The 20,980-nt window shown below is 39.7% G+C and overlaps 1 protein-coding gene across 1 annotated transcript in view; it reads left to right on the top strand.

Moving 5' to 3' along the window:
• PDE3A (phosphodiesterase 3A) overlaps window positions 1-20,444 on the top strand; it is a 239,963-nt gene extending 219,519 nt beyond the window's left edge. The window contains 5 exon segments of the mRNA XM_050325324.1: window positions 291-494; window positions 3,801-3,956; window positions 7,273-7,513; window positions 10,983-11,171; window positions 11,174-20,444. Coding sequence (XP_050181281.1) covers window positions 291-494; window positions 3,801-3,956; window positions 7,273-7,513; window positions 10,983-11,171; window positions 11,174-11,229 — 846 coding nt within the window. The 3' untranslated portion in view covers window positions 11,230-20,444.
• Window positions 20,445-20,980: the final 536 nt, after the last annotated feature.

The following is a 20,980-nucleotide window of genomic DNA, read 5'->3' as shown; positions in this document are numbered from 1 at the left end:
TACAGTTCAGTAAGGAACCAAAAACCCAGGAGCATGAAAGACCCAGATTTTTCAAATCAATCTTCCAATAAATCATCACCATCACAACAATTCCCATGTCTGGTATTAGCCCTGCCAAAATGACATCCTCAGACCTTGAGAAATTCTTTTAAAAAAAATCAACCTCAACAAACAAATCAACCAAACCTGAACCTCCTTCGAGCATCACCCCTATGTCAATCCCATTTCTGCACTGCTGTGATTTTGCTAAGATGTTTCTCAGCTTTCCATTGCCCTCCTTGCTTCCACAGGCAGTGCTGTACAACGACCGCTCCGTCCTGGAGAACCACCACGCCGCTGCTGCCTGGAACCTTTTCATGTCCAGGCCAGAGTACAACTTCCTGGTCAACCTCGACCACGTGGAGTTCAAGCATTTTCGCTTCCTCGTCATTGAGGCAATTTTGGCCACTGACCTGAAGAAACACTTTGATTTTGTCGCCAAATTCAATGCCAAGGTAAGGTTCAGGTTCGGGTTTCTGGTGGAGGGTCAGAAAAGATTGCGGTTTTGGCCACATCACAGCGAAAACTCTAGAAAGGCTGCTGTGTTGCTATTTCCTCTGATTGTCCCTTTGACTGCTGTAAAACATCCTGTTGAATAGTAATCGTGGTTTTGCCTTTTTGTTGTTTTTTACCTATTTACATTTAGTGGCACATCTTCCCTTCTTATATATGTTTAGTGTTTTCAGAAAGTGGTTAAAGCTAAAGATATTATAGGCTATTTGAATGTAAATCCCACTTACATCCTACTTTTCAACATTGTTTTCTTGTTCACTAGCACTTAAGACCTATTAGCAAAATACTCAGGGGAAAAGAGTCAAAGTTGTTACGAAGTTTTCGTAATGGCTAGATACTTCCACTAAAGTTGTATTGATTTAATCACACTGCTATATTATCAAGGCATGGATATCATAACAACTGGGAAATTCTAATTTCAAATGCAGGGAAGCATGATCTTTCTTTCCTACTTTGTTTCAAATGGGTAAACCCCAGAGAAAGGTCACAAAAGTTCTTTTCCTCCACACTCCATTCAGTGAGTATAAAATCACAACCCTGGGAGAAACCTTTCTTAAAATTGATTCAGAGTTTCAACCTAACTTATTGGAAACCACCTCCTGTCAAGTTACTTTAGTAAACTCCATCACCCATCAAAGCTGTTGGCATGTTAACTAGATACCTGCCTTTGGAGCTGGTACTGCCCTCTTGTTCCTTGTGAGAAACACACCAAGAACACTGGGTTTCTTATCCAGGACTAGGACCTGCTACCTGATCTGGTGACACAGATAAAATATTTTCTTGTGTTATTACTTAGGATGGACCGGTATGCAGAAACTTTGAAGCCTCCAGATGTACAACTGGTTTTCTTTTCTATTTCCCTGTAACATCTCTCTCTTTGTTAGGCTTTAAGAAGCTGTAAAGAAAGGCCTTAAATTATGGTCCAGGTTAGACAGAGAACTGATCTCTGGATCTGTAAAAGTCTGAGCTCCTTCTGCACCCCTGCTAGTCATTTCCCAAAACATCCAGTAATGCCAGGGGGGTGCTTTAGGTCTTAATTTTGAACTCTGGGATCATTTTCATTATCCTGATTTCCTAATAAAGTATTGAATAAAATATAAAATATTGTCTGCCGGGGTTACAATGACAATAAAGGAATTTAGGCTATCTGAATACATCCTTTGAATTTGGCAGCTTGGGCCAAAAACCATCACTTCTGTGAACATGAGTAAGGAATGAAAAAAGACAGGCTAAACCAGTGATTACTGTGGTTTTGTCACAAAGATTAAATGTCTTAACTGTGGAAGAGGACAAGCTTGACCAAAGTACTAGGTGTAAACTGTAGATATTGAAAAATAAACTTGTCTTAAATCAATCAGTCTGCACAACACTAGGTGTAACCACTGTTGTAATCAACCAAGGTGATGCCTGAGACTGCAGATAAATAGAACAGCCACATCATGCCAGCTCACTGTAGATTTGAAAGGACATTTATTAACCTCCTTATTACTTGAATGGGCATGCATGGACTAAAAGTGGAAGAGAAGGTGCACATATTAACCAGTGCTGGTGGCTGAGTCTGGTTTTCCAGCAGTAATCACTGCCTTAAAAAGATACTATTTATGTTTGGTTGGCAAAAAAACTCTTTTGTACCAACATGGACTCAGAGCAGTGATATGCTCGTATATGGGGTAAAGGTGCTGTAACTGACAAAATTCACTCTGAATGGTCACACATTATTGATTGGATTGCTGAACTGTACTTTAGTATGTTGAGTCTGCGGTCAGAGTGACACTTCTGTACCAAAGTCAGTGTAAACCTGTGCAATGTAATCATTCTCACACTGGAAAACGTGCAGTCTGGAAAGCACCATGAAATAGTGAAGGAAGCTCACTGTCTGACACTTCGATGATACTGATGCCTTGGAACACTCGCTGCTCTCTGAATTCAATTATATTGGACCATGTACACCAAAAGCAAAGCCCTCATCGTGTGGACTCACTGCTCTGTGGGGCAGGGGACCTGCTGACAGAGGATGTGGAAGTTTCATCCAGTCACAGCACAACAACTTTCTATCCATTTTCAACTATTGCAAGCTTGACAATTAGAGTTTGTGTTTCAAGGAGGGAGTTGAGCTTCGGAAATTAAGTGGACAGTAGAAGTTAGCCCCTACCACACTAGGAGATACTCTAGGAATAATGGCTGAGATGGGAAAGTGTGGCTAATGGCAGTGAAAGTTGTATTGCAGACCTTTTGAAAATGTAAAAGGCTGAAGTGCTCAATGCCTTTGCAGGCTCAGTCCATGTGGTTAAGACCTGGCTTTGTGAATTCCAGGTCCCTGGGGTGTGAGAGAAATTCTGGACTGGAGAAGACTTATCCTAAATGAATGACATGGGGTAGGAAGCACTTAAACAAACTGGACATAGTCAAGTCCATGGCACCTGATGGGATGCAGCCATGTGTGTAATTACCTGATAGGGAGAGTAAAGCCAATGGGGCCAGGCTCTTCTCAGCAGTATTTGGTGACAGGACAAGAGACGATGGGCACAAGCTGGAATACAAGAATTCCCACTTAAGAAAATACATGTTTCCTCTGATGGGGATTGTACATTGGAAGAGGTTGCCCAGAGAAGTTGTGGAGTTTTCCTTCTTGAAGATATTCAGAATTAAATTGGATATGATGCTGAGCAGCTTGCTCTAGCTGGGCCTGCCTTGAACTGGGGGGTTGGACTAGAGTATCTCCAGAGGTGCCTTCCAACCTAATTTCCTGTGATGCTTTGATTTTATCGTGAGAGGTATGGAAAAAATTGAGAGAAGGAAAAAGGTAGGAAATAATTTCAACCATACTGGATTAACTAGGGAAATAAGCTTGTTACATGCATTTTCACGCTGCAGTTAAATCAGCATAACATTTGATGGTAATTTATCTTTGTACACCAATTAGATATTAACTTCTTGGAAAATGTCATGGAAAGATTGCATTTTTTTGTTGTCCTAGCAAATGCTTTCTAACAGGTGCATAATTTGCTAAATACTGATTTTCCATTATTCATCTCAATGCTCTTACATTTTCACTTTTTTTTTTTTTTTTTTACATATTACTCTACAACTAATGGTTAATTTCAGCCTGGGGTCTTCTCACCTGCTTATACTTCTGATTTTGTTCAAAAGCCAAATATATTGTGCAGTATCCCAGGGCTGAACTTCCTCTGTGGATGCATCCTTTTGCCCAGGATTGCTGTCATGGTTTTCTTTGTTCTGTCCACTAGGTGAACGATGATGTTGGAATTGACTGGACTAACGAGAACGACCGCTTGCTGGTTTGCCAAATGTGCATCAAGCTGGCTGACATAAACGGGCCTGCAAAATGCAAGGATTTGCATCTGCAGTGGACAGAAGGCATCGTCAACGAGTTTTATGAACAGGTAAATAAATGCGTGTCCAAAGTGGTATCTGTTGGTTGCATGTCTGCTGTTAAACAGCCCTGGAGCGTGATAGGGCTGGTGATGAGTACAAATCACAGAGAATAGGGGACAGGAGGGTGGCTAGAGTTACATTAATCCATCCTTTTGCTGGACCAGTAAAAGTCCATTTGTCCCTGAAGCTTCTGATGTGTTCTCAGAGACTTCTGATGATGCCCTTTACAGGCTTTCCTATTTAAGTGTATCCATACAGTGGTAATGATGAACAAGTGTTCCATTCCTCTTTTTTTTTTTTTTCCCCAGTCATCATGTCTCCCTTCCAGTGTTCTTTCATGCAGACTATCTTCTCATCCTTCCCTCTAAGTCCTTTCAAGATATCAGCTGATTCTCATGGCTCTCTCTGCAGTCACTCCAGGTGTCTCACACTGACTTTCAGTTTATCACAAACTCACTACATATTGATCCTGACTCGTGCTTTTTTTCAAGACAACACTTCCAGCTTCCAGAAGGTTTGTCAGTACAACTGCACTAATTATGCAAGGCTCTGCTGATGGTAGCTCAAGGAAGGAGAACAGCCCACAGATTGATTTACAAAGACCTGGGAGTACAGCCAGGCACTGGTCCTCTCTTTCTAGGTGTAAGGGAGCCCTTAATTGAACCTTTTCTCATTATAACCTATTTAGCCCTGCTGAGCGCAAGGGTCAGGGCTGTTCCCACACTATTCCTCTGTTTCCTGAGTGGGAACATATTTTGAATGGGCTAGTTAGATTAAACTCCACGTCCTGTCTTTTCCAGATGAAGCAAACAGGCAAAATCGCTGAACCAGACATCCCACAGACTTCTTGGGGAGGCTGTGCAGTAACTTGAAGTCACAGACTAATCCCTTTTAAAACCTTTTCAGCGTCCTTTAAATTTCCTGCACTTACAGGTTGGAAAAAAAACCCAGGATTTACTGCTGTCTACTGGAGTATGCAAAGAAGTAGGAAAAGGGACAAAATTCAGACATTGACCTGAAGCTCCTTCATTTATTGGAGACCTCCTGAGGAAAAAAAAAAAACAAAAATATGAACAATGAACCTTACATGTATTACAAATAGAGTTGGTTCCATTTTTTCTTTTCTTTTTTCTTTTTTTAAGAAAGGGAGTGTGTCCCAAAACAACCTTCATCTCCCAAATTTTCTTTCAGCAAATGTTTTTCTTTTTCGTTACAACTGTCCAAATGAATTGTACTTCACAATTCTGGTGATGATCGTAGCTTATGTGGGTGACTGACAAAACCTGTTAATCAGAAATAATGATATGACTTTCCTTTGGTCCAACGTAAATAGTGTCAGAGGGAAGTAACTGTTCCAATACATTAATATTGTCCAAGTGTTGGATAGTGAATTAAGCTTGGGAGGATTACATGTGTGGGAAGATACCATATTATCTGTTCCACATTAGGAATCTGGGTTATTTTCCATCATTCAGAAATGGGACTCAGGACATTTTCTTTTCAGGGCTTACTTTTGTCATTAAGGATAAATTAGGTTCTCAATTCCTTCTAACCTAGGTTAAAATCTGTTTTTCTTTCATGTGATATGCTACGAGAGGTGTATCCAACCACGTTCACCATGCTTTTGACCATCAGATTTTTTTTCTGAGAAGGGAAAAAAGTCTTCATATTCTCATTTCTAAAAGGGAGAATGTTATGGAAACTTTGAATTTCCATGGAATTATTATCGAAAAGCATACATATGTAAATTCAACCTATGCTGTGAAAATCATAAAATATCTTTCTTTTACTAAATTCCAATACCTTTGAAGAATTTCACTCCCATATAAATAAAACTCTATTAAAAATGTGTTGTATGAAAATATCCAAAATCCAGTGTCATATTGTTACAGGAGGTTTCCTTCTCTCCCCTTCACATGCTCAGCATACATATTTGAAGACAGGTTAGACATATTAAATAGAAGCAAAAAACACACTGCAAGACTTTTCGCATAATAAATCGTGTTTTAAGAGAATATGGAAAAAGAACATGTAAACATTTCAACAGTCAGCTTTCTTCCCACTACTGGCAGCTCACAAACAGGAAATCTCAGCTATGTTGCTGTAAAGAAGAGCGAGCTGCCACCTCTTCTTAATTTGTTTGCTATTTCAAGAATGGATGGCATGTTTCAGTGTTTTGTCAACAGTAGTATTTTGTGTCTAATGATTGAACATAACATTTAGGGGTGGATTATTAAAAAAGCAAAAAACAAAACACAAGGAAATGAGCCATTTGCTGTACAGTGCTCCAAAATGTAGCTCTCGTTCTTAGGCCTTCACTAAATACAGATACAGACGCAGTGTTGACCAGATACAATGTCCATGACTTTTGGAAAATTTAATTTACAAGGAGATAAATATGGGCAATCTGTAAAGTGATGGAAACTGAAAATGTATCTCCAAATTCTAAACTATATTCTCAAATATAGAACTCTGTGTTGTATTAAAGCATTAATTTATATATCAAGCTTGATTAGGTAAATTAGATTTTTCTTGGGGAGATGACATCTGGTCTTGTCATGTCTACTCAGCTGAAAACTCAGTGATGTCACCAGAAGCTTTGCTGTGATAGGGAAGTGAGTATATCAGATTAGGTTCTGCAATAAAGTTTTGCTTTATTTTACATTATGAGAGGAGAAAGAAAAAAGTCTTTCTCTACCTTCCCTCTACCCTTTCTGTCCAAGAAAAGCTAGCAAAAACTTCATTTATTGCTTTGAGCGATCCTTGCTTTCGTAGGGAGCATTCTAATAGTCCCAGGAAATTAATACTTATGACCCAAAACCCAAATCTCTATTAGTATGAAAACTAGCTCAGTGAGATAGCCTTTGCTTGGAGAAGTTCAGTCTTGTTCTGTGTAAACAAGTGGCTGACTACGAGGTTACTGGGAACTAAAAATCCCAAAATCAGAAGGGATTTTTTTTTTAAATTATGTGAAGAAAGAAATAAAATAAAAATTTTCAAATTTTTACACTCACAATGTAAAGTACAGGGCAAGGGCAATGGGTAACATTCTGCACAGTCGGCAATTCATTCTTGATCGAAAACATCCTTGATCAATTCACACTATCAGTAGTGGGTCCTGTCATAAGCAAAGAGCTGTAACTTTGATTAGCCATTTGACATGATGGCACTGCAGCAATGCCATGCTGGCGTGCTGTGGAAGTGGCATTGGACTTTAACTGTTTTTCTCTCATCATTTTTAATTGGTTTGATGTGCTTTACCTTTTTGTGACACAGTTTTGTTTCATTTACTTCAGAGAAGTTACTGCTATTTTCCATCTCCAGGGTGATGAAGAGGCCAGCCTGGGCTTGCCAATCAGTCCTTTCATGGACCGCTCTGCTCCTCAGCTGGCACACCTCCAGGAATCGTTCATCACTCACATTGTGGGACCACTATGTAACTCCTATGACTCAGCGGGGCTGATGCCAGGAAAGTGGATAGAAGATAGTGATGAATCAGGAGACACTGATGAGCAAGAAGAGGAAGAAGTAGCAGAAATGGAAAGTTGTGAAAATGCTGAATCCAGTAAGTTGTTCACACTTATATTTTTCAACAGAACGAGTTCCCTACTGTGACCAAATAACTAAGCAGAGACTGTGAGCTGGTTGGGTTCAACATGGGCCATTCCAGAGTGACAGTGAGTCTGTGCTGTCCTTGGAGAAGCTGGAATGTAGGCAGTTATGTTGGTAAGGGAGCTGCTTCATGGTTTCAGGACTGGTGCAGTTCATATCTATTACTTATCTCTACCTTCAGTTGTGGCTTCTGGTGGTGGATCACCGATCTCTGCATGAGGGCTTTTTAGACTCTTTCAGGACTGGCTTAGTAGAGTGCAACAATTTCAGTTGAATAAAGGATGGTATGGAGTAGACTTTTGAAGGAGAACACTCATCATTACCATAAATCACTGTGAAATGAGGGTCTGAGGTGCTGGTGCAGTAAAAAAATTATTAACAGTGGAAGTATTTGAATGCAAACCTCTCCAAGGTAATATGTGGAGAAGAGTGACGAGAGAATTGGCTCTGAGCATGGCTGTGTTGTGTGCTGGGAGCTGCGTCACTTGGCCCTTCTGGCTGATCAGTAACTAAAGCTGATAGTTTCCTCCCCCTCTTGCAGAAGGAATACGGTGCCAGTACTTTTCATACTGAGAGGAAAGCTTTGTAATTTGAAAGGAGTTTCCAGGCACTCATGGGAAGTGATCTTTAAGAGAAAGACTGCAACTGTAGACCTATTTCTTTTATCAGTTTAATGCTGCATGCTTTACCTTTTTATTTCTTTCATGTTCTTTCTACCTCTGAATTTTCTACTACGGTTCTTTTATTTCCTTCCTCTGGGTCATCTTTCTCTCTCTCCCTTTCTAGGAAGCACCAGCCTTAAGTGTGCTAGTGAAATATCAATAAAGAGCTTTTTCTTTTAACAACCTCACTTCTTCTGGTCTTTCCCGCCCATTTTCATGCCCTCCATGCCTGAGTATCATCCCTGTTTTCTGCTGAGGAAACTGAGAAGCAGAAAGATTTGATGATTGCAATAAGTCACATGTGGAACTAAAGCCTGTGTCTCCTGATGTACAGAATTAACCTTTTATATCTAGTAAGATCCAGAGATATAGTTTGTATTGAAGAAATCCTTGCTATTGTTCACACACACATTTGCATGTATTTTAGATTTACAGGTTCCCGTACACAAAAAATGTTGTTGAGAACAGCAAACATTAAGTACACACACACATGGGCTGATTTTAGCACCTTATGATCTCTCAGTTCTGTAATAGCAGGCAGAGCCACATATTTGTGGCAGATTGGCCTTTATGGAATTGCCTACCAGGAGGAAAGTGTGTGTGATAGGTAACCAACACAGACTCCAAAGCCTGAAATGTTTACTGCTGTATTAAGAAGGAAGATGAAGGATGTTCTCGTATATCCACTGGATTGTCTTACCTTTAAAATCCCCAGTTTCCTTTCATCTCATATCTCTGTATATTTATCTTCTGTATCACCAGTAGCAGAGTCCAACAATGCTTTATTCAGGTTAAAAGCACTGACCTTTATTAACTGTTGTCCCATTGAAAACAGGCCATTTTTAGTTGTTTTCTGTTTTCCTTTCTATTTTTTTTCTGTTTTCTTTTTCACATTCTACTCTGCTATAGAACTTGACTAGTCAGCCTGGTGTTTTTAGGCTACGGTTTTCAAAACTTTAAAAATGAATGTATCAGAAGTTGTGAAATATCCAACAAATTCTTCCTTCTTACCAAATGTGGGGTGCTAATCTTTACAATCATGCTGTTTTCTTCAGGTTCCCTGAATTTTCTGTGACTGTGGATCTGAATCAGGAATCTACAACATATTTTGTGTCAATATAGGGGGTTTACAGGTCATAAGAAATTTATATCAATAATCAACACAATTTTGGAGTCTAAACTTTCTCAGTGAAACAAAATAAAAGGTTGAGATGTCAGATGCATAGATATGAAGAGTTGTATAGGTGTTAGTAAAGATCTTTTTCTTGGTGGAAATGCCTTTCAGGCAGATAGAAATACAATTGTGGCAGAAAACGCTTCAACTAGGTCCTGATAATTCACTGAAGCTGTTGAGGTAAATTTAAGAGTTATAAAACCTTAAGGTAGCTGGAAATAATATTTGTTACTGCACAGGAGCGCGTACTTTCACTGAAGGTCTGATGCAAGTATAAGAATTAAACAGTCTCGGTCTTCAGTGATTCAGACAAATTTTAACACCACAGCAAGTGCTCACTGGTGTCTGCAGAGAGCAACAAGATGTGGGGTCACCCAGGAAACCCAGCAGAGAATGTCCTGCTTGCAGCATTGGCAGGGTAGGGGCTTCTTATTAGTGCTAAACCTGAAGGTTTCCTACAGGGAACCAAGGGCTTTCTAATGAAGGATTGAGTTGGATTTGGTCTGTGCTCAGTGAAAAGCTCTTTGTTTCCAGTTCAAAAGCTTCAAGGGCTAAACGTTTTGGATCCTGACACAGACATACTTTAGGCAACCTGCAAATACTAATCCACGCAAATTTATTTGGTACAAAACATTCCTCTACGTCACATTCTTTAAAAAAGAAATCAGCAGTTGTCTTTGGAGGGGTTGTTATTTCAGTTCTGTGACTGCCAGTGGCACTGTTAATGACCAGGGAAAATTTTCAAGCTTTGTACTGTTAAGGAGTTAACAATCTGTGTTGGACAGACTATACTGACAGAACAAAACACCCTTCAGACAGCAAAACACTTGTAGTGCAGCTGTGTCAGGAGCCATGAGAACCACCAGTGACAAAAACCACTTTATAGGTTAACAGCAGGGGACTGATGCTTCAAAATAAGACAAGTGAGCTCCCTGATAGTATTTGGCTATATGAATACTTCTTCAGTGGTGAGATTGCTGCCAAAGCTTCAAGGTCACCTCCACTGCAATGGTAGAACAGCAGATCTCTGACTTTGAAAACAGAACACAGAAATGGGTTTGACCACTAATGCTTCATTAGTAACCCTTCATTTGTTATCCTTCTACAGCTCAGCTCAGAGGTAAAATGTGGAGAAAACAATTCAAGACATTTTCCCTCAGACAATCAGCAGGGATCCATTGGATGTGGGGAGGGCACAGAATTTAATAATGTGTGTTATGAAGGAGGCTGATCAGAGTCTTTAAGCACTTGATATAAAATTAGCAGAAACAGCTTAACAACATAACATGCTTTATGCATAACCATTCAAGCACTAGATGCCTCTGTGAGCAGCACAGTCAGGTGCAACATGCAGCCTGGGATAGGATGAAGCTGGGGCTTAAACTGTCCAGGAAACCAGTTTACTTTCCCAGAGGTCTGGAGAGGTGTAGCTTTCTGAATTTTAAGACTGTTTAAATTTGTGGTTTTAAAATCCTGTTGGTCAAGTTCCTATATGTCATAGTACACCCCATCTACTTCCTACACCTTCAGTCCCTTTTCCTTCCCTCACAGAAACTGGTACATTAATGTCACCTGGTGTTTTACAGGAAAGAAGAAGTTCAAGAGGAGGAAAATCTACTGTCAGATCACTCAGCACCTGCTTCAGAACCATAAAATGTGGAAGAAAGTAATTGAGGATGAGGAGAGGTTAGCTGGGTCAGAGAAGCAAGGTGCAGAGCAATCCCCGCTGCACCAATCTTCAGAACAAATCCAGGCCATCAGGGAAGAGGAGGAGGAGAAGGGAAGCCCAAGAAGGATGAAGAGGAGAACACAACTGTAGAACCAAACCAATGACAATATTTACAGCAGTATTTTAAGACAGATTGACTTGTGCACAGACTCTTTCTCAAGCCAGCACAGCATTTAGACACAACACTGTAGAAGTATGGGATAATGCGCCTACAGCTGTTTAATTTGTTTCTCTTTCCTTTTTATGGTGAGGTACATTGTTTAAACTCCTATGCTCAAGGAAGCTTTCACACTGCAACACCGGCTTTTACAGACTTTCTTTAAAGAGATTTGGGGGTGGGTGGAGTTATATAAATATATATATATATATATATATAGCCAGGGTTATTGGCTGCACACTTCAGCAAAATACATTTAGTGATATATTATGGTCACTGTGATATTTACAGAAGAAAGTTACCTAAGGAAATGCTGCTTCTGAAGAACATTTGCAGTTAACAGTAAGGTACCAGTTAAGTAGCTTTTGCTCTTAATGCTGAGGGATAAAAGTTCCAAAGCTTTATATGAATGCTGATATATCCTGCCAACACATATGTGTGTGTGAGGGGGTGTTTGCAAGTGTGAGTGGATGTAAGGAAATATAGCATAGTTTGAGTTCTTACTACACTAGCTGTAGCACGTGTCCCAATACATGACAACAAACAGAAGGCCCGAATTTTAGAGAATTTGTGCCCACCGGGAGAAGGGAGCCCATTTTGAGGAGCTCTGCATTCCCCGTAGGCCTCCAAGTCCCAGTCCAGCTGCAGGCAGCAACCTTTGAGCAGAGGCTGGCCCAGGTTGTCAGCCTGGCCCTGTCTGGCTGTGCAGGCTCCTCCTCCTCCTCTTCCTCAGCGCTTCCCACACTGCTGGCGAAAGGGATGTGCCAGGAAGGCCATTTTCCGAAGGGGTCCTGGGGGACTGTGTGACACACTGCCCTGTTCCCCTGGAGAGAACCTGGCCCTCTGTGTGAATGGCTGTGTGGGGCAGCGTGTGCGTGTGTTTGGGCAGGAGGGAACAGAGAGCAGACGTGTCCTTGGAAGCGAGAGGTGCTCTGTCAGCTCCTGCCACAGCCTAACGCCTCCGTGCATCAATGACCAAATACATCACAGAATCGTAGAATCAGCCGGGTTGGACAGGACCTCTGAGATCATCAAGTCCAACCCTTGAGAACAAAGCTAAACTGTATCTTGTGAGAGCAGAAGAAGGGGAGTGTGGGGGCCATGGCCTCCTCAGAGCAGTGCGGGCAGTGCATTAGAGCAGCATGGGGGACAGGTGCCAGTCCTGCGTCCACTGGACACTCGTGTGTCCCAGCAACCACTCACATGACCTTCAGAGAACTCTGTTTTTCAGTGTGAGGTGCTGGTTGGGAGCAGTTTGTTGCTGGCATTCTGCTTAGAAGCAGCATGTTTGATCCCACCAATATACTTTTTTTTTCCTTTTTTTCCTTTTTTTTTTTTTTAGAGAAAGAAAAAGATCAGGCCTGTAAGAAGAGCAGATCTTTTTTTTGTTTGTTTGTTCTGTTCATTTGTTTTCTCTGTTGTTTATGCTGTGAGCCAAATGTCTATTTAAAAAGTTGGATATTCACTTTCAATATTTTATTTCACGATATTATATTTGTCAATGATTAGCTATCTAGATGTAAATATGGAAAATTTTTATGGGTTCCTGTAGATAATGATATCTTTAAGAAAAAAAGAAAAAAGAAAAAGAAAAAAAAGGGAAAAGTTGTTTTGTAAAGATAATTTTTTAAAAAATAAATACAAAAACATTTTTATACAGTGTAGCCATTTCAAAACCCCACGAAGTCTTGAATAATTTCTATAGACCCTTATGGGAAGCCAGTGGTCTATAGAATCAAGGCTTCAAAATATTAATGCTCTTGGGGCTGGCCACACCAACCAGTACCACACAATTTAGAGACTTGTTCCCACAGAAAGAATTATATACATAAAGCTCAGTATCTCTCAAAAATTATTTGACTATATATACTTTTTATACTTTGATCCTGCAGCCATTTACTAAGAAGAGGATTGCTTGTGAAAGGCAGAGTTTGTAGAAGTCCTTTCTGTATTAAATTTCTGACATTACACTCATCACTTTTTGCCATTGTTACACATTCACCAAATTTCATGATCCTATTTATACCTCCCCAAAAATGTTGGAAAACATTCTCTATCAAAGCAAATCAATATGTGTTTATCACTTCAGGGCTTCTTTTAGCTCTGCATTTCTGTCAGAGTGAACTTTCACTCAAAACAGGATTTGGGGTTTTTACTGGTTGCATTTGCCCAGTATCATCCCATTTTACTCTTACCAGTAGAGACGTTTGCCTTTCAGGAGAGTGACTAGAGCACAGTTCTGAATGATTTTATCAGCAGAACTATTTAGTAAGTGTTTTCCAATGGAATCAGAAAAGCAAATTGCACTGTTATTTTAAATAAGCAAAGGACATAGCAGAATTCACTCAAGAGAAAAAAGGATGTCTCCAAGACCTCAGCCAGTCTCCAACAGTTCCAGCTTGCACTGTTTTCACACCTCTTTAGTCACTTTGGTTGATAATTTTATTTGGGTTTTTCTTGTACAAGTGATATGCATACCTTATCATATGGGAAGGATTTATTATGCCTCATTCTGTCCTTTAAAAATTAAACTTCAAGAGATGCTTTAAAACGTCACATCTCCAAGCACTTTTTTCTTGATTTTCAGTACATAATCACTGCAACTGGATCTTAATATTGGGTTTTATATTGCCTTTGCTAGAAGAAGGAAAAATTATATTGCAGCAAGTGTTAATGCATGCCCAGTTGGTAAAATTACAAAGAGGCGTTCAAGAATGAGGCAAAATCCTGTAAGTGGAGTTCCACATATTCCTCTGAGCTGGCATACACAGGGTTCAACTAAGAAAAAATATCCTGAAAATGTGCTGAAGTGGAATCATTATATTTTTCTAGCCATGATTTTGGTTGCCATTAAGTAATATTAGTGTCAGCTTCTAATTAAAGTTTTCTTTCTATATTGCCAATGCAGCTGTCAGAAATTGATCCTCCTTTGCTACCCAAGCCTGTTTGTGGCTACAGTCTGATTAACTCAGGTCTTTAGAGTGAAAAAATTGCTGACAGGCTTAAAATGAGAATGATCATTGATTTTATCCAAAATGGAAGGAATACCAGTGTATTAGTAAAGTAGCTGCAATTGTTTAACTTGTTATGAGGTGATAGTTACTAATCAAATCTAATTTCTGCTGGTGTCCACTTCTTATGAATTTGATTTTCAGTCTTTGAAGTGCATGTCTGGCAGGCAATGATGCGAAAATTTCCAGGTTGTCTTACATTTAACAAAAAGAAAATAACAGATTTTATCACAAGAATGTGAAAAACAATTTTATTTTTTCTTTTTGATTTGGGTTAGTAGATAATAAAGCAGGCAATTTTAGGGGGTTTTATTAATATTTTCTAGTCCAAAGGAGGCAAAACTTTTGACCTGCAGTTACAGAAACCTTTTTGAGGCTAGATCTTATGGTTTTCTGCTTTGTGTAGTCCTAAAGAAACAAACAAAAAAAAAAGACATAGTTTTCAGTTCTTTAAAAAGAGGAGGAGAAAGATTAAATTGTTATTTCCTCTTGGATATTTTGTTTTCTCCACTGTTATGTCACTTGGTGGCTGATCCTGTTCTCTTCTAGTCTAGGAGGAGTTTGCTGTTCCCTGAAATTGGAGGCTCTTTGCAGTGCTGGCAGCTCCCAGTGCAGTGACAAAGGCACTCTGCCCCTCACAAAGCAATCACGTAGAAACACTTTTGTCCCTGTATGAGAGTTTCCTGGATAGCCATATGCTGTTTACTGTGGAATATAATGTCTCTCATTACACTTGTCTTGCAGATGGAAAACATGCAAGTAGACTGTGAAAGGCCCAAACTATTTAATTACCTTTTCTTTTAGGAGGAGTCTGAGACTTTAGCTTCCAAGAACCCAAAAATGCTGTCTCTAGAACAATGTTCAAAAGAACCACAGTTTACTATTTCTGCTCTAATCCTAGAATCTGGTGTTGATTTGTTTCTAGCTAATCTACAGAACATGTTGACACCCATCTCTGAAAATCATCACCTCCTTCAGTAGAGAGATGAGCTTTGATATGATGTTACAAGCCATGCATTAGAAATTAGTTGCAATAAGTAGGGAAAAGGTATTTTACTGTTCTCTTGGCAGTATTTTGGATTGCCTTCCTCTGTGACTGAAATTCTTTACAGAAGGCTGGGGAACTCCTGTCACATTGTGAAGGGTGCTGGCTCCAACAGCAAATGATGGTCCCATTCTGCCATTAAATGGTTCCCAGGGCAGGTGTAATTTGAGAATGCATTTATTATCAATGTAAGGATAGTTGTTAATCATTTTTTAGCCTGACATCGTGTGTGAATTTCTCTCTGCATCATCAGCAATCTAAAATCCAAGACTGCGACTGCTCAATACCTTTTGAGTGGATGAATTTGGGTCTTTTACCTTTAGTGTTCTACTGTTAGTTCTTAAGATCCTGATGGTCTGATTTGGGAAAGGAAGTTAAGTCTGAGAAGGTTCAAATATATGCTTCTAAAAGTAAGAGTTAGCATCTAGGCAAATTCAGTTCCCAGCCCCCGTTCTATGCATTCCATGCTGGACGTGAAGTTCCTTTGTTTTCTTTAGAAAGTTGTAAATTCCTGTACGCTTTTTAGATATAATTTATTTTTTTTCTGAAATTCTGGTGCCATCTTTTTTCAGAAATGCCCTGGAAAGTGGAATGCAGTGTGGAGAAGCAAAGGCTTTTGCCAAATTGAGCATCAGTCAGTGCTAGGGCCCATGACACCTGCCCAGACTGTGCCTCAGTCTGGGTGCATTCCCACCCAGTGCTGTGCCTGCCCTGCTTTTGAAAATTTTGCCGTAAGTACAGTGCAGCAAAAGATTTGTGGTTGGTCCCAGTTGTTAACTAAATACATGTGCTAAGTCATTTTAATTATCCTGCTTGGTCTGTGTGGTGTGACACAGGGTCAGGGCTTTGCTGTTGATGAAGATGGTTGCAAGTTTTAGTCCACTCTCACTGACTTTCAAAGGCCAGATGTGCCAGTCATTGTGAGCCTGGGCAGCCCAGCAAACCCAGGTCCACCTGAGACTGTGATCCAAAGAAGACACAAGGTGCTTGACCAACAAATACCCCAGGCAGCTGCAGCAGGTGGTTCAAGTGAGGGAGAGGCAATGCAGATGCACTGTGGTTCGTTCTAGGGCTGATCCCTCTGACAGACAGTGTCCAGGAGGGTGGAGGACAACAATGACAGTCTATGGCTGTTTTTTCCCCAGAAGAAGAGGGTTTTGACTGTTGGAAAACCTCTTAATTCATAAAAACAGCATACAATATTTGCTATCACTTTTGTGAGTATTGCTATGATTGAAGTGTACGATGTTTGAGGAAGAAGGGTTTAAATTTAACAATGAGTATAAGAATTTGTTGAGCATCCCATGGCCTCATGGACAAGAGATTAAATCAAGGCAAGTGCCCAGAGCAGAGAACACACCATCACAGATGGGAGACAGGCACAAAGGGTTGCTTGCTCTTTCCAGTCTCAAGCTTAAGGCTTAAGAACTTGAGTATTCTTCAGCTGACAGCACGGGGTTGGTGTAATTAGTCCTCGAGCTGAGGGGGTTGTACACATATAAGAAGCAAGTCAAAGTGGCATTTTGTGGAAAAGAGAAAAGGAAATTGTAGTCCAGTATGAAACACACTTTATGCAACAAACTTCATTTTTCTTTTCTTTCAAAATCAGATGTAATCCCCTGAAATTATGTAACCATAGATTTTCTGGGGATTTAATTACTGTTTGATGTTGCAGCATTAGTCAAAATTGTGGCAGCATTAAAGAGAATATAATTATTCCCATTACCTAGAGTGAGGGAGTCTTTTAATATTTTTTTCATATTTTTAGATGAATCAACAAATAAGAATGTCCAGGGCTCCTGGAGAAAAATTGTGTCAAGGGGTTTTGAACAGATGGGGGAATAATTGAAATCAGATGAGAGCTCTCTTAGGCGACCACTGGAAGAACTAGCAAAAATACTGATTATTGGAGTCAAGTTTTAAATTAGAGCAAAATAGCACCAGTGCTTCTGAGAACAACTTAGTATGACCAATCTTTTTTTGAATTTCATCACTTTCTTTTAGAAAAACAACATTCCTCTGGCGGTATATCAAAGCAGGGTTTAGCCCCTGCTGTGGTACTTATTGAATCCTATTGTTGGAGGGAGCAGTGTGAGTTATCCACCATTTACATCCTAATTATGATTTGTTCAGAGGCCAGTAGTGGGATTTTGCTGGCAGGCAGGTGTTCTTTTGGTGAAAAATACATCACACCTTCTCAGTAGGCGATGCTGCCTCCATGAGCACCCACCTGAATTCTTAGGACTATACAAACCTCCAGAGCCTGGTGGCAGAAGAGTAGGTGTATTTCCAGAGAGTCTTTTTTCACAGTGACAAAAGGGGTCAAAAGCTTGAACTAGATGACAATACTTCTTTGATAAAACTGAAATGATAAGCATTGTGCAGTTTGAAACCTTGCCCATGTTACTTGTGGTGTATGCAAAGATTCCCCTGAGTGTTTGTACGTGTAAAACTGCATCTTCTGGGAGGTGATGAGTTTGGGTAAAGCCAACTGGCCTTGGCTGTGTTCTACCAACCTCGAGGATAATGGTAAACCAAGAAGAATTTTTGACTGAAGTTGTTTAATTCTCCCTCATTAAGGAAAACTTTGCTTCATGCTAGGGGAGGAAGAAAAGGAGCATGTTCCTTTCATTTGAGCTTTTCAGGTGGCTGGTCTGTGCCAGTTGTTTCTTACTTCCAGAGCCCTGCCTGTAGTATGTCCAAGGTGTGGGAATGGGGCAGCAGATGAGACTTCTTCTGCCATGGATGGTATATGGGATCTGTGTGCACCAAGGAGCACCACTGAAATCTGCAGGTGTGGGAAGGGATGTATCCCAGCAGCAAACTGGATGGGGAAACCCAAATAATTCTGTTTTCTGCGTGGGAGCGTAAGAGCAGGTATAAAGGCCTTTGGCACAGCTGCAGACCATGTGTCCTTTTGTGATTGAATACTCCTGATTCAAAACCATAGTAATCAGATCAAATAAGCAAAACAGAGTGTGCACAGGCCTGGTGAGGCAGGTGTGTGTTAGATGGCTTCTCCTTGGGCTTGCAGAGGGAGCTCTGCTTGCAATGTTGGGCTGGGTTCCCAGATGGAATGGGGCAGCCCAGCATGGGGGGAGGAACTGGGGGCAGGTAAAGAATAATGCTGAATTTCAGAGGGTTGTTGTCAAAATAGCTGGAGAAATACCTTAGAGAAATGTAACCCATCTCTATACTCACCTTGCCATGGTTTGCTCACAGTGACAGCCCTCAGGCTCGGATGCTCTACTTTTCAACTGGTCTTCCTTTTCCACAGCGAACACTTAGAAACAGTTAATGTGAATCAGCAATTGTTCTTTGCTTTTAAGGGTTTATTTAAAGGAGATTGAGTTTTGAGGGTTTTGGTGGTGGTGGTTTTTTCTCCCCTGACACTAGTCATTTTGCCCCCATGCTTTCACAAAAAAGAAACAAAAAGGCTCTGTGATCTGATCAGAGAGCAAGCAGGGGTCTGCCATGTGTGTACATACTGCTTTAGGTAGAAAGCCTGCCGTCTGTTAAAGCTGTCTTTCCTTTGCAAAATTCCTGCCTGATCCTGACACACAATGAAAATCTGTATTTGAATGCAAAATGTTGATTTTTTTTTTTAGGTGTTTGTAAACCTTGATACAGTACTGCAGATGGTATCCCAAAAGATCAAAGACAACGTTAATAACTGCTATGTCGTGTTGATGATATTTTTAATATTTCAATCATGTCAGCGTACATTTGGTCATTACTTTACTAAAGTTAAGTTTTCTTTTCTTGAGTAATCGATATAAGATGTTTGCATGATGGAAAGTAATTTAAGTTCACTTTTAAAAAAGCCATGATTCATTCTGTAGGTTATGTTTGTTTAACAGATTAACATTTTCACTGACGGGTGGCAGTTTTTTTTTTCTTTTTAGTGCTTTTTATTAAAGAACATCTAGGACATTTTCCAACAGAAACACACTTTGCCTCCAGTTGTGGAAGAAATACCTTAAAAAGTAATTGTTTTCCAATACAGTTTTACCATTTGGGTAAAAATATGAAGTGTGTAGGAGATGTGATAAAAAAAATATTCAAAATCCCATTTTGGTAAAATAATCAAGAAATTAACCTAACAAGATTAAAACCCTTTCTGAATGAAAATTTTGGGTGTGCCAATATAATTGAAGCGCTTGACCCCCACCAGATTTTAGGTCTAAACTATACAAATTTTGTAGTTTAAAATTTGGCAACGGGCCAGCCAAAGTTCTTTTACTTTGGGAAACACTGAGGAATTTGGTCACCTTACATTCTATCTTGTGAGGTTTGACTCCTGGCCTGGGCACCGCACCTCAGACAAAATTATTTTGATGATACTTATTCAGACTCAGTTCTAGTAGAAAGTTTCCACGAATCACCCATGTACTTCAAATTTAATCCCTCCTTGACTTTTTTTTTTTTTCACTTCAAAAGGTGAGAAAAAGGTGGGGGGAGTATAATTTTATATGGCTCTATTTGAAAAGGGGTTTTGTGTACCTTTATAATTCTTTTGAAGCAATATTTTAAAAAATAACTGCCAGCCAAAGTGGCAATGCAGAAAAGTGCCATCTTGTTTAGGATTTGTACACACCAGTTTTTAACACAGTGTTCTTTTCACTAAGTACTACATACGTTAATTTATATTTATATATTGTCAATATTGTTGTAACCAAGCTTCTCCTTTCTAAACACTTCAGGAACAAGGCCTTGTATTTTTAGGTGATTTTCATAAACAGAATAATTCTTTTCCTTTCACTAGTATCTTGCACTCGATACATGTAGCAATACTTAATATATTCTCTTCACAAGTATTTGTTAAGTGATTTAGTTAATGGCTGATAAATGTTTTGTACAAAATAGATTCTGTACAGGAAAAAAAATCTTTTAGATAAACATTATTTATTTTTACTGTTTTGTAAGTTAGACACTATAATGAAGCTCCTTTTTGCCAGAATTACTGGAAGTGCCTCTTGGTAAAATGTATTATACAGTAAATATGTATTCAAAATTGTTAGAAATACTTGTCACAAAATGAACAATGTGGATGTTGCAATGTGAAGACAAATGTACAACATAAATATAATTCTGTGGTATCCTGTTGCTGTGTTTCTTTTCCTTTATTGAACAATTTTGCTTTCGATGCCCAGCTTTCAGTTTATGCACCAGACTGCAAATGACCTTTACCCTCTTCAGATTCGGACTGAAATCTAGTAAAGCTCACATATATTGAATTACCAGTTTAGCTGCCAGCCCTGCTTGGTGCATGTTAGTGACCCAGTTTATTGGTATCTGACTCCCTGCAACATTTACCTGCAGAATTCTGCAGTTTAGTTCAGATCACTGATAAATCCCACATTAAACGCTTTGCGTCTCAGCCGATCTGTGGAAGGCCTTGTTATAAACTTTTTCCTTTAGTGATGACCAATATTTCAGCATCCATTAACTGTTTCCTATTCAATCCAATTAATATGGACCATGCTGATTGAATGTGGTCTACATTACATGGCAGCATTCAGCCACAGTAGTGCAGAGTGACCAATGCTTTCAGAGGAAATGAAAATTAACAGTTTCCCATATTAATCACAGAAGTAATCTGGTTAAGGTGAGACATCAGCGAGTGAAATCATCTTTCTTGT

The sequence above is a fragment of the Myiozetetes cayanensis genome, unplaced genomic scaffold, assembly GCF_022539395.1.
Source record: "Myiozetetes cayanensis isolate MyiCay16 unplaced genomic scaffold, myiCay2020 scf3, whole genome shotgun sequence".
NCBI lineage: Eukaryota > Metazoa > Chordata > Aves > Passeriformes > Tyrannidae > Myiozetetes > Myiozetetes cayanensis.
The sequence above is the reverse complement of the archived record's forward strand: the minus strand, read 5'-3'. Positions and strand labels throughout refer to the sequence as shown.